At 35.2% G+C, this 15037-nt stretch overlaps 2 protein-coding genes across 10 annotated transcripts in view; one reads left to right on the top strand and one right to left on the bottom strand.

Moving 5' to 3' along the window:
* The window catches only part of LOC128248171 (uncharacterized), a 111633-nt gene that overhangs the window by 66880 nt on the left and 29716 nt on the right, over positions 1-15037 (bottom strand). The gene's annotated exons all lie outside the window — the stretch shown is intronic.
* On the top strand, positions 3091-14252 carry LOC128248169 (uncharacterized). 5 transcript variants are annotated; one of them, XM_052969039.2, is made up of 7 exons: positions 3104-3207; positions 3841-3949; positions 5706-5825; positions 8373-8457; positions 10528-10650; positions 11045-11179; positions 14116-14252. In XM_052969039.2, exons 3-7 carry the CDS (start codon positions 5790-5792, stop codon positions 14181-14183), a joined length of 447 nt encoding a protein of 148 aa, XP_052824999.1. In that variant the 5' UTR covers positions 3104-3207; positions 3841-3949; positions 5706-5789; the 3' UTR covers positions 14184-14252. The 5 variants fall into 5 exon arrangements, with proteins under 5 accessions (XP_052825000.1, XP_052824998.1, XP_052825001.1 ...); XM_052969040.1 differs by lacking the exon at positions 3841-3949 and having other exon boundaries at positions 3091-3207; positions 11045-11175; XM_052969038.1 differs by lacking the exon at positions 3841-3949 and having other exon boundaries at positions 3091-3207.

Genomic DNA, 15037 nt, shown 5'->3' with positions numbered 1-15037 from the left:
TTACAAATAATTTAGGATCATTGTCCTCTCTGCCAAGCACAATTTGCACAGTCTGCTTCCGTTAAGATATGATCCAGGTTGTTCTAACAGCTTCTATATTCAGCTGAGATGCTACAACTCTTTGAGATCCCAAGAGAGGGCCTGTGGTTATTTAGTCTGATCTTAAATTAGTCCTCCGTGTCTCGGCAACATTTCTATTTCAATGTGTATATCTTTACATTGTTAATATTTATGTTGCTGTTGTTGGACACCACCTGTATTTTCACCTCTATTGCTAAGAATGTTAAGTGACTCCGGCCAGCAGATCTGGTGTGGTGCCTATATTGCCAACTTCGATAATAGGCGTCACACCAATGAATCAAGTTGAAAAATTGGACACATTCTTAAAGCTACACATCTAACCTAGTAGCAACAAATATATACAAATATACTCATCTTATATACTTGCATACATATATATATATATGTTGTTCGACTCCTCCGCAACGTATCATCAGAAGAAAGGATGAGTCTGTATGAGCAGAACACTATGCATGGATATGTTAGTAGAAAGCTCGGAGATGATAGTAATACTGATTATCAAGAGAGTTTATCATGGACCAGTAGCCGGATTACTAACTCGCGGTTTGAAAGGTATGCATTTGCAATCCACAAACAGGAAATATCAACCAAGTACCTGATGCACAAAAATGATAGAGATGCAGGAAGAGCAGTAAAATGAAACAACCGATGCAGACTTTGTGGAGTTAACAGCGAAGATATCATCCACATAATAAGCAGTTGTTCGAAAATGTCATCACGGTATTATCTACCGTTGAGACATGATGCTATAGTTAGGGCACTTTATAATAAACTCCGTCAGTAGGATACCCCCGAGGAAAAAGAAAAAAGAAGCCACAATATGATAGAAGCCCTAGCTACTCATAATAAAAAGGAGTACTGGTGGAATATCCCAGTGAAGATCTCAATAAAATGTAAGCACAACAGACCTGATATTATGATTTGGGATAGAGAAGAGACACTGTGTACAGTTGTGGAATTTAGCTGCCCAGTGGATGTTAACATAAAGCTGGATATCAGTGAAGAAGAGAATACCTATGCTGAACTATTGAGACATCTGCAGCTACTCTATGCAGATTAAAAGTTCAGGTTTATGCATGTATTTTTGGGGGACCATGAGATGTGTATCACACTGCTTAAGTACCAATCTTGAGATATTATGGTTCTCAAAACGAGAAGAGAGGAAGCTAATTCGAAGACTACAGATCAAATCCATCACTAGAACTGTAAAAATCTGTATAACTTTCTAGAAGTTTATTATTTAAAGGTATATGAGCATATCTAGAAATGCAGCTATATGCATGACAATACATACATAAAGCAAAACATAAAAATCTGCACACATACATACATACATACATACATACATACATGCATACATACATATATAAATACATACATACATACATACATACATACGTATGTATATAAATCGCGCGTCTACATTGTCGCCATGTACCAAATTCACTAACAAGATCTGATTCGGCTTGGTGCTATAATAAAAGACAAGTAATTGCAAATCAAATCCTTTAACCACACCGCCATATCTACATCAATTTTGCAATCTTTTTTCTATTTTCCTTTTTTATTGTTTTTTGTACACTTCTGGGAATTCGTAAACATTACTAGTTTCACGTTCCAATTTTAGTGAATAATCACATTTCTTTTCTGCTAACAATTTTCAGGTTATATGAGTGATGGTGACAGATTTCTTCGTAAATTTGTTACTTTTTTATTATTGTTTTTTTTCTTTTCATTGTTTTCAGCATATCTGTTGCCTTTTTTTAACATAATGTTTCTTCTCCTCAAAACGTTAATGACGCTATGTGTTTATCTGCTACTTTAATCATTATTGTATCATTATTGGTTTTAAATCTAAGCATCTCTTCCAAGTCTTTTCGATTAGTATTTGAAGTGAATGCTCACTGTTCAGGTTAATTACATGAAAAGATGATTATACTTCACAAAATTTATGAAACAACTTTTTTTTTTGCTGCAGTGGGGACTGTACACACTTCTGATCAGTAACGAAGGACATCTTTGATTATTTATTTAATCATTTATTTGAAAAATGATCCGTTCGCTGCAAATTTCTAAAAAAGCGCCCCGTACGAAACTGGTACTTAATTTATCGACTTCGAACGGATGAAAGGCAAAGTCGACTTCCGTGAAGCTTGAAATCAGAACGTAAAGACAGACGAAATACCGCTAAGCATTTTGCCGTTTGCTAATGTTTCTTCCAGCTCGCCAGCTTAAAATAGTATAGAATATTTTCTCCTCTGGGCACAAGGCCCAAAATATTGGGAGAGAAAGCCAGTCGATTAGATTCACCCAAGTACGCAACTGGTACTTAATTTATCGACCCCGAAAGAATGAAAGGCAAAATCGATCCCGGCGAAATTTGAAGTCAGAACTTAAAGACAGATGAAAGAAGGCCGTCGTGTATATATATATATATATATATATATATATATATATATATATATAGGCATGTATGTGTTTGTTGATTGTGTTTGTGTTTGTTCCCCACCATCACTTGACAACTGACGTTGGTGTGTTTAAGTCCCCGTAACTTACCGGTTTGGGAAAAGAGACCAATACAATAAGTACTAGGCTTACAAAGAATAAGTCCTGGGGTCGATTTATTCCAGTAGAGTTGGTGTTCCAGCTTGGCCGCAGTCAAATGACTGATCCAAATAAGAGCGTAATCATTTAAATGATGATATAAATATGTTATCCGCATTATCATGTATTACGTGAATAAAAAAATTAATTGAAGATTGAGCAGTAAGTTTTAAAAGTTAGCTAAATTATCAACTAGACTGAGAAAAACATTTTATTTATTTTATGAAAAATTAATTACTATTTGGAACTTTCTTAGTGATGGCCATTCAAAATCTGATAAGAGCACGAAACGAAACTAATTTCGTCCATTTTATTAAATTTGCATATGTCATTTTATGACTCACATGATAAATCAAGAACAAGTTTTAAGATGCAGTTGCTATTTTCATGAAGACCCGAAAGATATTTATTATGAAATACTGCAAACAGCTGTTGTCAGCAATAGGCTCATCTTTCTGTTGGCGTTCGAAAATTCATCATATGATTTTGTATCTCCAATGTAGTTACGTTCAACTTTGTACGGTAAGTGAAAATGTGCAATGTTATGTTTTTGAAGTCATGTTCGATAAAGAATTATATAATATTTGAAGGGGATTACAGTACAAGTTCCATGGCAGAAGCATTTTTTTAATAAAAAGCAGGGTATTTAATATATCTCATACTTATTAGCTTTCCATGTTGTTATCTCAAAGAAAAGATAAACCAAACACTATAGAGAAACATGCGCACACATAAAAACATCAACACAAACACATATATATGCATATTTATGATATATATATATATATATATATATATATATATATATATATATATATATATATATATATATATATATATATATATATATTTATTTATTTATATACACAAATATAAGAGGAATGGCCACCAAAGTGGATTCCTTAATATGCTAACGACGAAGTTTGAGTTCTCAAGAAAATCTCAGCAAACGCCAGAACGTAAAAATGAGCAAGACAAATGAAAATGAACATGTTACGCTGGTAATCCTTTTATTTTTTATTTCGTACTATGCATGGGTACGTTTTCCGAAGGCTTGAAGTAGACAGTAATATTGACATGAAGTGTAGGCTGTTGTAAATCCGTGAGCGCTACATAACATCGTACTTCAAAGGCTACACATTTGCAATTCAACAGATTTCTATTTCCCATGGACGACATCACACGTGATTTGCAGCTTCCCAAAGATGTCATCAACGCAATACTTCCTTATGCGACACTAAAGCGATAAACAGTGTGTTTGCATGTATGTATGCTTACATGTATTGCAAAAAAGATACATGTAATTCCTTTTCGCAAATAATTGAAAACACTCCCGTTTACGATCTGTTTATCTATTCAATTTTACGTTATATATTATTTCGCTCTGTTTTGATAAACACAATTGTAAATATGGTTACCCTGAATAACATCGAGAAGATTGTCTAACATATTCATTTGTTTCTTCCTCTTCTCCTTCTTCTTCTTCTTCTTTTTCTCCTCCTCCTCTTCCTCCTCCTTCTTCGTCTTCTTCTTATTATTATTATTATTATCATCATCATCATCATTATTATTATTAGTATTATTATTATTATTATTATTATTATTATTATTATTATTATTATTATTATTATTATTATTATTGAGGTGACACCGGGGTAAAATATACGAAGCCCATTATACCCATCATGACTACCCGTCTGATAAGGGTACACCAGCCAGGCACATGCATCACAACCATATGTGCGCGACATGGTGATCTCATATCAAGATAAACAGCGCATGACCGCGCAGGTGGGGCCCAGTTAGAATTTTCTTCAGGTCGAGTAGCCCATCCCGCTCAAAGGGTCCCTGAATAAGAATAAGATTTGTTCAAGGATGTTGAGCAAAACACCCATGTTTCCAAAGGTGAATTATTCAAACCCCAAAGAATTCCTCTCAGCACATGGCTATGATGCTCCCCTACTACTTCTGCTCGTGATCAGAGATTCACATATCGTCAGCTACTTAGGGACATACTCAACTGACAAGCAAATCTGTGGTATTCAGCAGAATATTTGATGTAGCCCAGCTTTTTATATCAAGACAAACCAATGTACATGATAACACTTCCAATCAATTAAGATCAGAAGCCATGAGAGTCACTGCCTGGTACTTATTATTATTATTATTATTATTATTATTATTATTATTATTATTATTATTATTATTATTATTATTATTATTATTATTTGTGGTTTCTTTTCATTATAACTTCATTTTAGCTGCCTGAGTACGATGCATCCACCGGAGGCCAAGAGTAGCAAGGGCATATTTGTTTTGCTATGCATGCTAAAATTATCACCGCGTTTATTCCATTTTAGACGGAGAGTGTATGTATATATGTATATATGCATGTAATTATTTGCGTTCGATGTGCTTATCAATATTTTCTTTTGTAGTTCACGGATATGAAAGTTACCGGGGAGTTGCTTAATATACTTCTCAGCTCCCTTCTTTATCATTCTCAACGCACCAATTACTACTGGTATTATCAGAATACTAAGCTTCCACATTTCTGGGATTTCAATTTGTAGATCTTTGTAGTGAGAAAGCTTTTCGTATTACTTTCTTAAGATATTATGATCTTGTCGGACAGCCACATCTATTAAGAGACAAGTTCTTCTGTTGTAGTTCTCGATCACAAAACTTTGTCAATTGGAGTCAATTTTTCTGTTCATTTGTATTGGGGAGTTTCAAAGGACGGTGACGCCTTCGCTATTTACTACATCATCTGGATGGTTTCTGTACCACTTATCAGGAGATTTAATTTTGTAGTGTTTATAAACATTCTGGTGGATGTAGTGCCCTAGTCTGTCATGTCTTATGAGGTGCTCTTTGTCAGTGAGGACTGGTCAGCCAGAAACAATATGATCCATTGCCTCTGAATTTTCTGCATCTTCTGTTCGGGGCGTCAGACCATTTTATTTTTATTATTATTATTATTATTATTATTATTATTATTATTATTATTATTATTATAGATTGATGTGAAACAGTACATATGGTTCAGTATTGAATTATTGCAATCAGTTAAGTGAAATAGCGACCAACACAGGCTGAATGAAATGCCACCGATATATTGGATACGATTCACATTCTATGTAGGTATATATTTATCCAGTTGTTCCTGTTCTAATCATATGAAATGTTTTTACCTTTTGACAAATTATTCATGTTTTAAAGGAGTGGAATATGAACTACGATATTCAATGTTTTTCCTCAGGATATCAATTAATGGGAGCCTACGTGTCAGCGTGGTCAAGAAGTTTGCTTCTTAACCCTGTCTTCTCAAGTTCACCCTCACGCCAAGGCGCCTTCATTGAGTGTCACTAATTCTAACCCTGACAAATCCTTATATGTGTGTTTGTCAGAAGGAAATTGTAGAGAAGTCCGTCGATATAAATGTGTGTTTGTGGGCTTGAATAAGGGCATCTTAGCATTTGTCCTCATCGCTTCCACGTTAACAACTGATGTCAGTTTGTTGAACGTCACTGTTGGCTAGCGGTTCGGCAGATATCTATCAATAGAATAAGTGCAGCAGTTAATCGAAAAATAATTACTTATATCAGTTTGACAGGCTAAACCCTACAAGGTAGTGTCCTAGATTTGCTGCTGCTCAATGACTGAAAAAATAATGTAGAGCAATAAAGGTAAAGAACCCCTACGGGCATGAATGACAATTGGATTTCATCTTGAAATGTCCATTGTGAAGCACAAATCCGAGCAATGTTGTTTATGGGAGACCAGCAATCGCCCATGCATACCAACCGCCCTTCTCCACACCATCGATGTTCTTCAGGGGAAATGGAATAGTCGATACAACTTAGAAACTCATTTCTACAGATGAGTAAACTGGAGCAATGTGAAACAAAGTGTCTTGCTCAAGGACACACTCCACAACCCGGTCGTAAGATCGAACTCACTACATCATGATTGAGAGGCCGATGCTCCAACCACTGAGCCATGCGCCTATTTTATTTTAAAAGGAAATGAAATAACTTTAACTGGTATATAACTACATTTATTTTCCAAGGAGTCTTCACACAACTAAAATAAGTGATTTGATAACAATTCCACTGCTGTCCCGCAGATAAAGCGACTACAAAGAAACGTCCAAGTTGTCACAAATTAATAAATATTAGCTTGAAATGTTAGCACAAAATCAGTAATTTCGGGAGAAGAATTAAATCGATTTTATCGACCCCAATGTTCAACTGCTAATTTTTATAGCGATCCGAAAGGATAAAATGCAAAGCCAACCTCGATGGAATTTGAACTCAGAACGTAAAAACGGACGAAATGTCTCCAAGCATTTTGGCCGGCATGCTAACGCAAATTAATTAATGTTAATCAGATGGGGGAGATCGACACCTAATAAGATTTATATCAAAAATACAAATATAACAGATATTCAATTGTAACTGTTACATTGTACATAGTTATTTATGTGTGCATATAGCTATCTCTTCCATTAGACAGTAAAAATTATTCAACAAATGCGTTTTTCTTGGGAGGAAAACTCGGCAGCCGTTCAGAACTGAAGTACATTCTAAGTTTAAAGAGAAAGGCCAGGTTTTGGAATGTGTCTAAGCTGTTACGAATGTAGAATTGGCAGAAGATAACATCAGTGCTAGTGCTGCTTGGTATTCATAACAAATTTAACTCCTCTTATCTTCAAATAGAAGTGATGGATATTCAATATGTCTCATAGTCTGAGTTTTTGTGTTCGTTGAATGAGACAAAATATGCATTGGAAAATGTTTTCGTGGACTCTCTATAGAGACAATGCAAATTTGATGCAATAATTCAAGACTTTACGTAATTACGCTTGTCTGATGAATGTTACAGTCGAGTGATAGCATCTGCATGGAAATGAATGATGTTAGAGCTGAGAGCATTAATACGTTTTGGAATCAAAACTGAACATTAGACTGCAATATTGTTGATAGTGTGTTGGTCGAGAGAGATCCGTCTGCACACGCTGCTACAGTGCATTTGACAAGAGGTTTCCGAGGCAACATGCCAATGGCGGAGGGATTTCATAGACACGCAGAGGAGTCAGGATATCGAAACCCAGTTACGAGTTTTGTTAACGCTAAATATAACGACATTGATTTTGCAGTTTCCAAACAGATCAAGGATGAGTGGTCTTCCAAAATATGTTTCTAGAAAACTAGTCCCAAGCATCGTAGAGAGAAAGAGGTGGGAGGTGTTCTTGAATGAAATTTAAAGATTATTTCAATTGTTTTGAGACACTAATCATGAGACTATCATGTAGATAAATAACTGGGTCACAAATACTGCCCTTCGTTAGGATAGGTCCGTCTATCGCATGATTCCAAAACTAGAGATAGTTCACTGTGAATAGAGATTTATTAAAGAACCTTATGAGGATGAGACCAAATTCCGAATATGTTTTTGTTAAGACGGTGAATTCGATCAACCACATAAATGTTTGATATCTTTCTATGTCTAACATAATTGACCCAATCTGGTCATTTGTAAAATGTACATGCAGCTAAATACCTTGATGTTGATGTTTTCGAAAATGTCAGTTGTACTCAATTATTTCTTAGAAATAACAAACCAGGAATCAAATGAAAACAATTAATATTGCGATATTTAACATGCTTCTATTTTTTCTACAGATGTGTATATATCCAATGGCTTTGTTTCCAGTTCTTCGAGCTCGAGAAGGTGGTGATGTCGTTGTGAATCAACTTATAACTCGGAGTAAGTTTTCATGTTATTCATCTTCTGATCGTGTTGACTAAAGTCGACCATAGTCAATGCTTATTCCAAGCAATACATCTGAGTTCCACTTGCCCATTCTAATATTTCAAATCTCCAAACCTACTGGATTTTCTTCTGAGCTATTCCTGGGGATGAGTATCCCACTAGGACAATTTCCCTAAGTTTGTGCTCTTCTCAGTTGGGAATCAGATCTAGAAGTAATTTATCCGAAAATACAGTTAAACACTGATGCAATAGAAAACTTTAACACTTAATATCTCTGAACTCAAGAACAAAATGCTGCATTTCTCCGCAGAACCGCATATTGTCCCCCACGACTACATTCAGAACGATAAACACTGCTTAACAGCAAAATATGACCTGTTTCTATTTTCCGTATCACTTTAAAAGTGATACGATCTGAAAGGATAAAATGCAAATCGACCTCGATGGAATTTGAACTCAGAACGTAAAAGCGGACGAAATGTCTCCAAGCATTTTGGCCGGCATGCTAACGCAAATTAATTCATGTCAACCAGATGGGTGAGATTGACACCTAATAAGATTTATATCAAATACAAATATAACAGATATTCAGTTGCAACTGTTACGGTGTACGCAGTTATCTATGTGTGCTTATAGCTATTTCTTCCATTACACAGTAAAAATTATTCAGCAAATGCGTCTTTCTTGGGAGGAAAACTCGGCAGCCGTTCAGAGCTGAATTACATTCTAAGTCTAAGGAGATACGTAAATCATGCATAAAAATGTGTATTAAAATGTTGACCAATTCGAAGCTGTCTTGTATTATACATTTGGCTCACTTCACTGCTTTTTCCTTCTATATTTATAAATACTCTATAATGTTTTCTACTATAGATTTCATAATCTAATATAGATTTCATAATCGCCTCAGCGTATTCATTTATTAGGCATTTCCAGATTATTTTTATATGGATTAATACTCCGGCACATTCCATCATTCCATGCACTAGAACGTTCTTTATCCGTGTCATAACACCATCACTGACATGCAGCTATGCAATTCAGTATTCATTTCTAGTATAGGCACAAGGCCCGAAATTTGGGGGGGAGGTGGGGTCAGTCGATTAGATCGATACCAGTATGCAACTGGTACTTAATTTAACGATCCCGAAATGATGAAAGGCAAAGTCGACCCTGGCAGAATTTGAACTCAGAACGTACACAGACGAAATACCGCTAAGCATTTCGACCGGCGTGATGAGGTTTCTTATTTCTTTATTGCCCATAAGGGGCTAAACATAGAGGGGACAAACAAGGACAGACAAAGGGATTAAGTCGATTACATCGACCCCAGTGCGTAACTGGTACTTAATTTATCGACCCCGAAAGGATGAAAGGCAAAGTCGACCTCGGCGTAATTTGAACTCAAAACGTAACGGTAGGCGAAATACCGCTAAGCATTTCGCCCGGCGTGCTAACGTTTCTGCCAGCTCACCACCTTATGCAATTCAATATTTCAATGAATTAAGGCGGCGAGCTGGAAGAAACGTTAGAACACCGGGCGAAATGCTTAGCGGTATTCGTCTGTCTTTCATCCTTTCGGGGTCGATAAATTAAGTACCAGTTGCGTACTGGGGTTGATATAATCGACTGATCTTATCCCCCAAAATTTCGGGCTTTGTGCCCAGAGGAGAAATGGATATTTCGAGGAATTACATTTACAGGGAAGGCCTTAGGTTCGAAAATACACAAATAGAATGCTCATTTAAGACAAAGAGTTGACAGAAACGTTAGCACGCCGGGCGAAATGCTTAGCGGTATTTCGTCTGCCGTTACGTTCTGAGTTCAAATTCCGCCGAGGTCGGCTTTACCTTTCATCCTTTCGAGGTTGATAAATTAAGTACCAGTTACGCACTGGGGTCGATGTAATCGACTGTCCTTGTTTGACCCCCCCTATGTTTAGCCCCTTGTGGACAGTAAAGAAATAACAAATAGAATGTTCATTGATTCCACTATTTTAAATAACGAAGTACAGTGATTTCCTTTTAATTTATAAATATATACCATATTTTATTCTGAACTCAGATTGCCAAGGTTGTTACTACGAAGAAAAATGCATCTGTAACGGTGAAAGAGGAATCTGGAAATCAAGAATAGATTGCAAACTACTAGAATGCAAACATTATCAGCTACGAATTGTCAAAGTATGTAAGTAAATCCTATCAAAACTACTTCATTTAGATATTTAATATCCAACAAGATTACTGTTGACATACTATTATATATATATATATATATATATATATATATATATATATATATATATATATATATATATATATATATATATATATATATATATATATATACATATATTATTGAAAAGAAGTCCAACTCTGTTTTTTTATGTTTTATTTATATTCTTATAAAGTTAATGGGGGATATAGAATATGGAATATATAATATATATAGTAAAATGAAATGAAGTATTGAATGCCTTATTGAATAAATGAAATATTGAATATTATATATATGTTAATCTTAAAGACATAATAAATGTATATTAATCTTAAGGACATATTTATTTGTTTGATATTTTCAGATTGCAGAGATCCCAGAGGGGGTTGCATGTCCGAAGGTTTCCACTGGCTTGGTGTCTACCGCAATATATGTGTAAAGAAGTTTTGCAAAGTTGAGGACAAGAAGAATGCAAAACTGGAGATGATGTATGATGCAAGTATGATCCAAAGTTTTACAGTTAACACGCGATCTTCATATATTTATCTATCTATCTATCTAGCTAGCTAGCTAGCTGTCTATCTATCTATCTGTGGCTGTGTGGTAAGTAGCTTTCTTACCAACCACATGGTTCTGGTTCAATCCCACTGCGTGGCATCTTGGGCAAGTGTCTTCTGCTATAGCCTCGGGCCGTCCAAAGCGTTGTGAGCGGATTTGGTAGACGGAAACTGAAAGAAGCCTGCTATGTACATATGTATATATATATATATATATATATATATATATATATATATATATATGTATATATGTGTGTGTGTGTGTGTGTGTGTGTATGTGTGCTTGTCCCCCCCAACATCGCTTGACAACCGATGCTGGTGTGTTTACGTCCCCGTAACTTAGCGGTTCGGCAAAAGTAACCGATAGAATAAGTACTAGGCTTACAAAGAATAAGTCCTGGGGTCGATTTGCTCGACTAAAGGCGGTGCTCCAGCATCGCCGCAGTCAAATGACTGAAACAAGTAAACGAGTTAAAAGAGAGAGTTATATATATGTAATTAAAATTTAGGGTTCAGCAAGCATTGCTTCACCACACACCGAAAATTAGAAATAGCAGTCAAAACTACTATTTCTCTACCAAAATACAACCGACTGGCCCTCTCCCCACAAATTTAGGGCCTTGTGCTAAGAGTAGAAAAGAATATATAAAAAAACTCTTCTATCTATTTAAAGTTATTCATATAAAAAAGATTGTTTAAAGTAACTAATAATAAATGTTCTTTATTTATTTATTGTATATCGGAGGGAGAAGGAGGCGCAATGGCCCAGTGGTTAGGGCAGCGGACTCGCGGTCATAAGATCGCGGTTTCGATTCCCTAACCCGGCGTTGTAAGTGTTTATCGAGCGAAAACACCTAAAGCTCAACGAGGCTCCGACAGCGGATGGTGGCGTACCCTGCTGTACTCTTCCACCACAACTTTCTCTCACTCTTTCTTTCTGTTTCTGTTGTACCTGTATTTCAAAGGGCCGGCCTTGTCACACTGTGTCACGCTGAATATCCCGGAGAACTACGTTAAGTGTACATGTGTCTGTGGAGTGCTCAGCCACTTGCACGCAAATTTCACGAGCAGGCTGTTCCGTTGATCGGATCAACTGCAACCCTCGATGTCGTAAACGACGGAGTGCCAACAACAACAAGAACAACCTTCTCATGAACACTAAGTGCTGAAAGATAGGCAAATCTGAAGTGACTACGAGAGTAGATGCCACTTAGATTTTAATCAACATTGTACAACTAGTTGAGTTAACTGCCAGAAGCATTGGAAAAGTAAATGAAAGTATTAAGCATCTCTGGAAAGGTCTCTGTGCACAGGCTGTCAGTCAGAGTGTGCATTGGGAAAATCTGTTTGTAGATGTGTTTAATACTCAACATATATCGAAGAGAATCAAAAACGCCTGCAGCAAATATTTATGGGAACTTCTGACACGCTTGCTCCTTCTTGGAGCTTGCCAATTCCGTGTCCCAATTGTAACATGCTTCAATGAAATTCTTGTCTCGATATGCACTATTTCTTTGAACATCTATATCATAACTTATCTTATCACTATAGCTTCAGAAGATACGATGTAAAGATGCATTAATTCGTCTTATGTTTATTTATATTTTATTTCAGTTTTGTGCTTGGTTTGAGGATTGTTGACGTGAAAACCTGTGTTGTATTTTCGAAGTTCTGTTATTCCAATAAAAAACACATATAATGTGTGTATTGTGTCCCTCCTAAAATACAAACGATATAACTTTACTGATCCACAACCACTTGTGTGTATATATTGTCTTACATATAGAAAATAATATCTATAATTATCAGCTTGTTCGTTTTCCCGTTAAACATTAGTTAGTTAAAGAGGTGGTGATGGAATGATTGAAAAGTGGAGTAAAAGTAAGAGAGAGAGAGGGGGGGGGCGAGACAGGCATGCAGAATTAAGAAAGCAAGAAGTAGATGAAGGTGATTAATATTAATACACTTAGGTCAAATGCGTCACATGGTCAGCCGAAGGTAGGTGCGGAGAACGAGAGAAAAAGACGACAAGAGAAAAAGAGGCAGAAGTATTAACGATGCGCAGTCGGGCGTGGCATGAATACTTATTACGTAGTTAAAAAGCTAACTGACGGGAAAGATAGATAGAGAGATGGACAGGGGAGGCTGTTATATTGAGAAAGAGAGAGACAGAGCGGAGAGATAGAAAGAGAGAGGCAGATAGAGGTTGTGGTGATGGTGAACTATTTTTTTTTTCAGCAGCTATCGCTTAACGCATAATTGCTATTATGTATCGTCTTTTGATTAAGAAATTGATATTCTTTTAAGAGAGTTAATTTAGCCTAAATTCTAGATTCACAAGGAACACTGTTGCAAGCTGCGCGAGAAAGTATGCATAGATTTAGAGCACGGATCAGAGAAGAACAACGAGAAAATATAACAAAAAGAGGAAAAAACCACACCTGAGGAAATAAATGTAGACGAACGTCAAGAATATTTATAGAAAGCTAAACTATGAATGCTATAAAAATGCAAATGGTTCTGTATTTCTTGACTAGGTCCTCTAATTGTATTTCCAGTACGTGGAATTTCCAGGAGTCCCACTAGTATCACATATCCTATCATTTCATTTGCAGATATCTATAATTTTCCATCCCTTTTCACGCCCGCATTTTCATAATCCCCTTCGGCCACTGTCATATTTAAACAGCCGTTCTTATGACATCACCACGTACTAGCTGCTTCAATGATATGTTTTCAATCGTGACATGTTATCAAATTTACTCACATAGAATTATACATTTTTCCTAAAACTGTATATGTTCGTGCAACACACATCCCCTATTCAACGAAACGTCGTTTAAAAACAAATGTAATTATATATTATTTTGTTTTACAGAGTGCACAATATCACATGTTGTGGGAGACATAATCCAGTTTATATATTTGAGTTTGAAACGATGTTAAACGGAAATCAAACGCTGCGTGTTGTGCAATCCTTTTAGCAATAATAAAATAAATGTTAATAAACTGAAATATGGCGCTTGAAGTAAATTTCATAATCAGATGACTGTTATTCATATGGTTGCCACTTGTTATGATACAAATTCTTTCTTCAAACATCTACATTTCTTTAGATACAGAAATCTATATTTCTTGTTATTGCCAGCAGTCTTTCATGTATTGGATATATAATGTCTACAAACACATCACATTTATCACATTGCTACGGTGGCTACAGGCGAAATTATGCTGAGGTATACACACACACACACACACACACGCACACACACACACACACGCACACGCACACGCATATATATGTATATATACACATGTATATATGTATATATGTGTATGTATATATATATATATATGTGTGTGTGTGTATATATACATTTATACATATGTATGTATGTATATATGCATATGTATATATATATATATATATATATATATATATATATATATATATATATGTATATATATATATATATATATATATATATATATATATATATATATATATATATATATATAAATATATATATATATATATATATATATAAATATATATATATATATATATATATATATATATATATATATATATATAAATATATATATATATGTATATATATATATATGTATATATATATATATATATATATATGTATGTATATATATATGTCTGTGTGTGTGTGTGTGTGTGTGTTCTTTTGCCACGTCATGTACCCAGTTATGTATCTATATGTAGATGAAGGTATGTACATACATGTACATATATATGCATATACTCATATATTGTTTATATATATATG

This window comes from Octopus bimaculoides, chromosome 6, assembly GCF_046866305.1.
Source record: "Octopus bimaculoides isolate indiv1 chromosome 6, ASM4686630v1, whole genome shotgun sequence".
In the NCBI taxonomy this organism is placed as follows: domain Eukaryota; kingdom Metazoa; phylum Mollusca; class Cephalopoda; order Octopoda; family Octopodidae; genus Octopus; species Octopus bimaculoides.
This window is presented reverse-complemented; position numbering and strand designations above follow the sequence as displayed.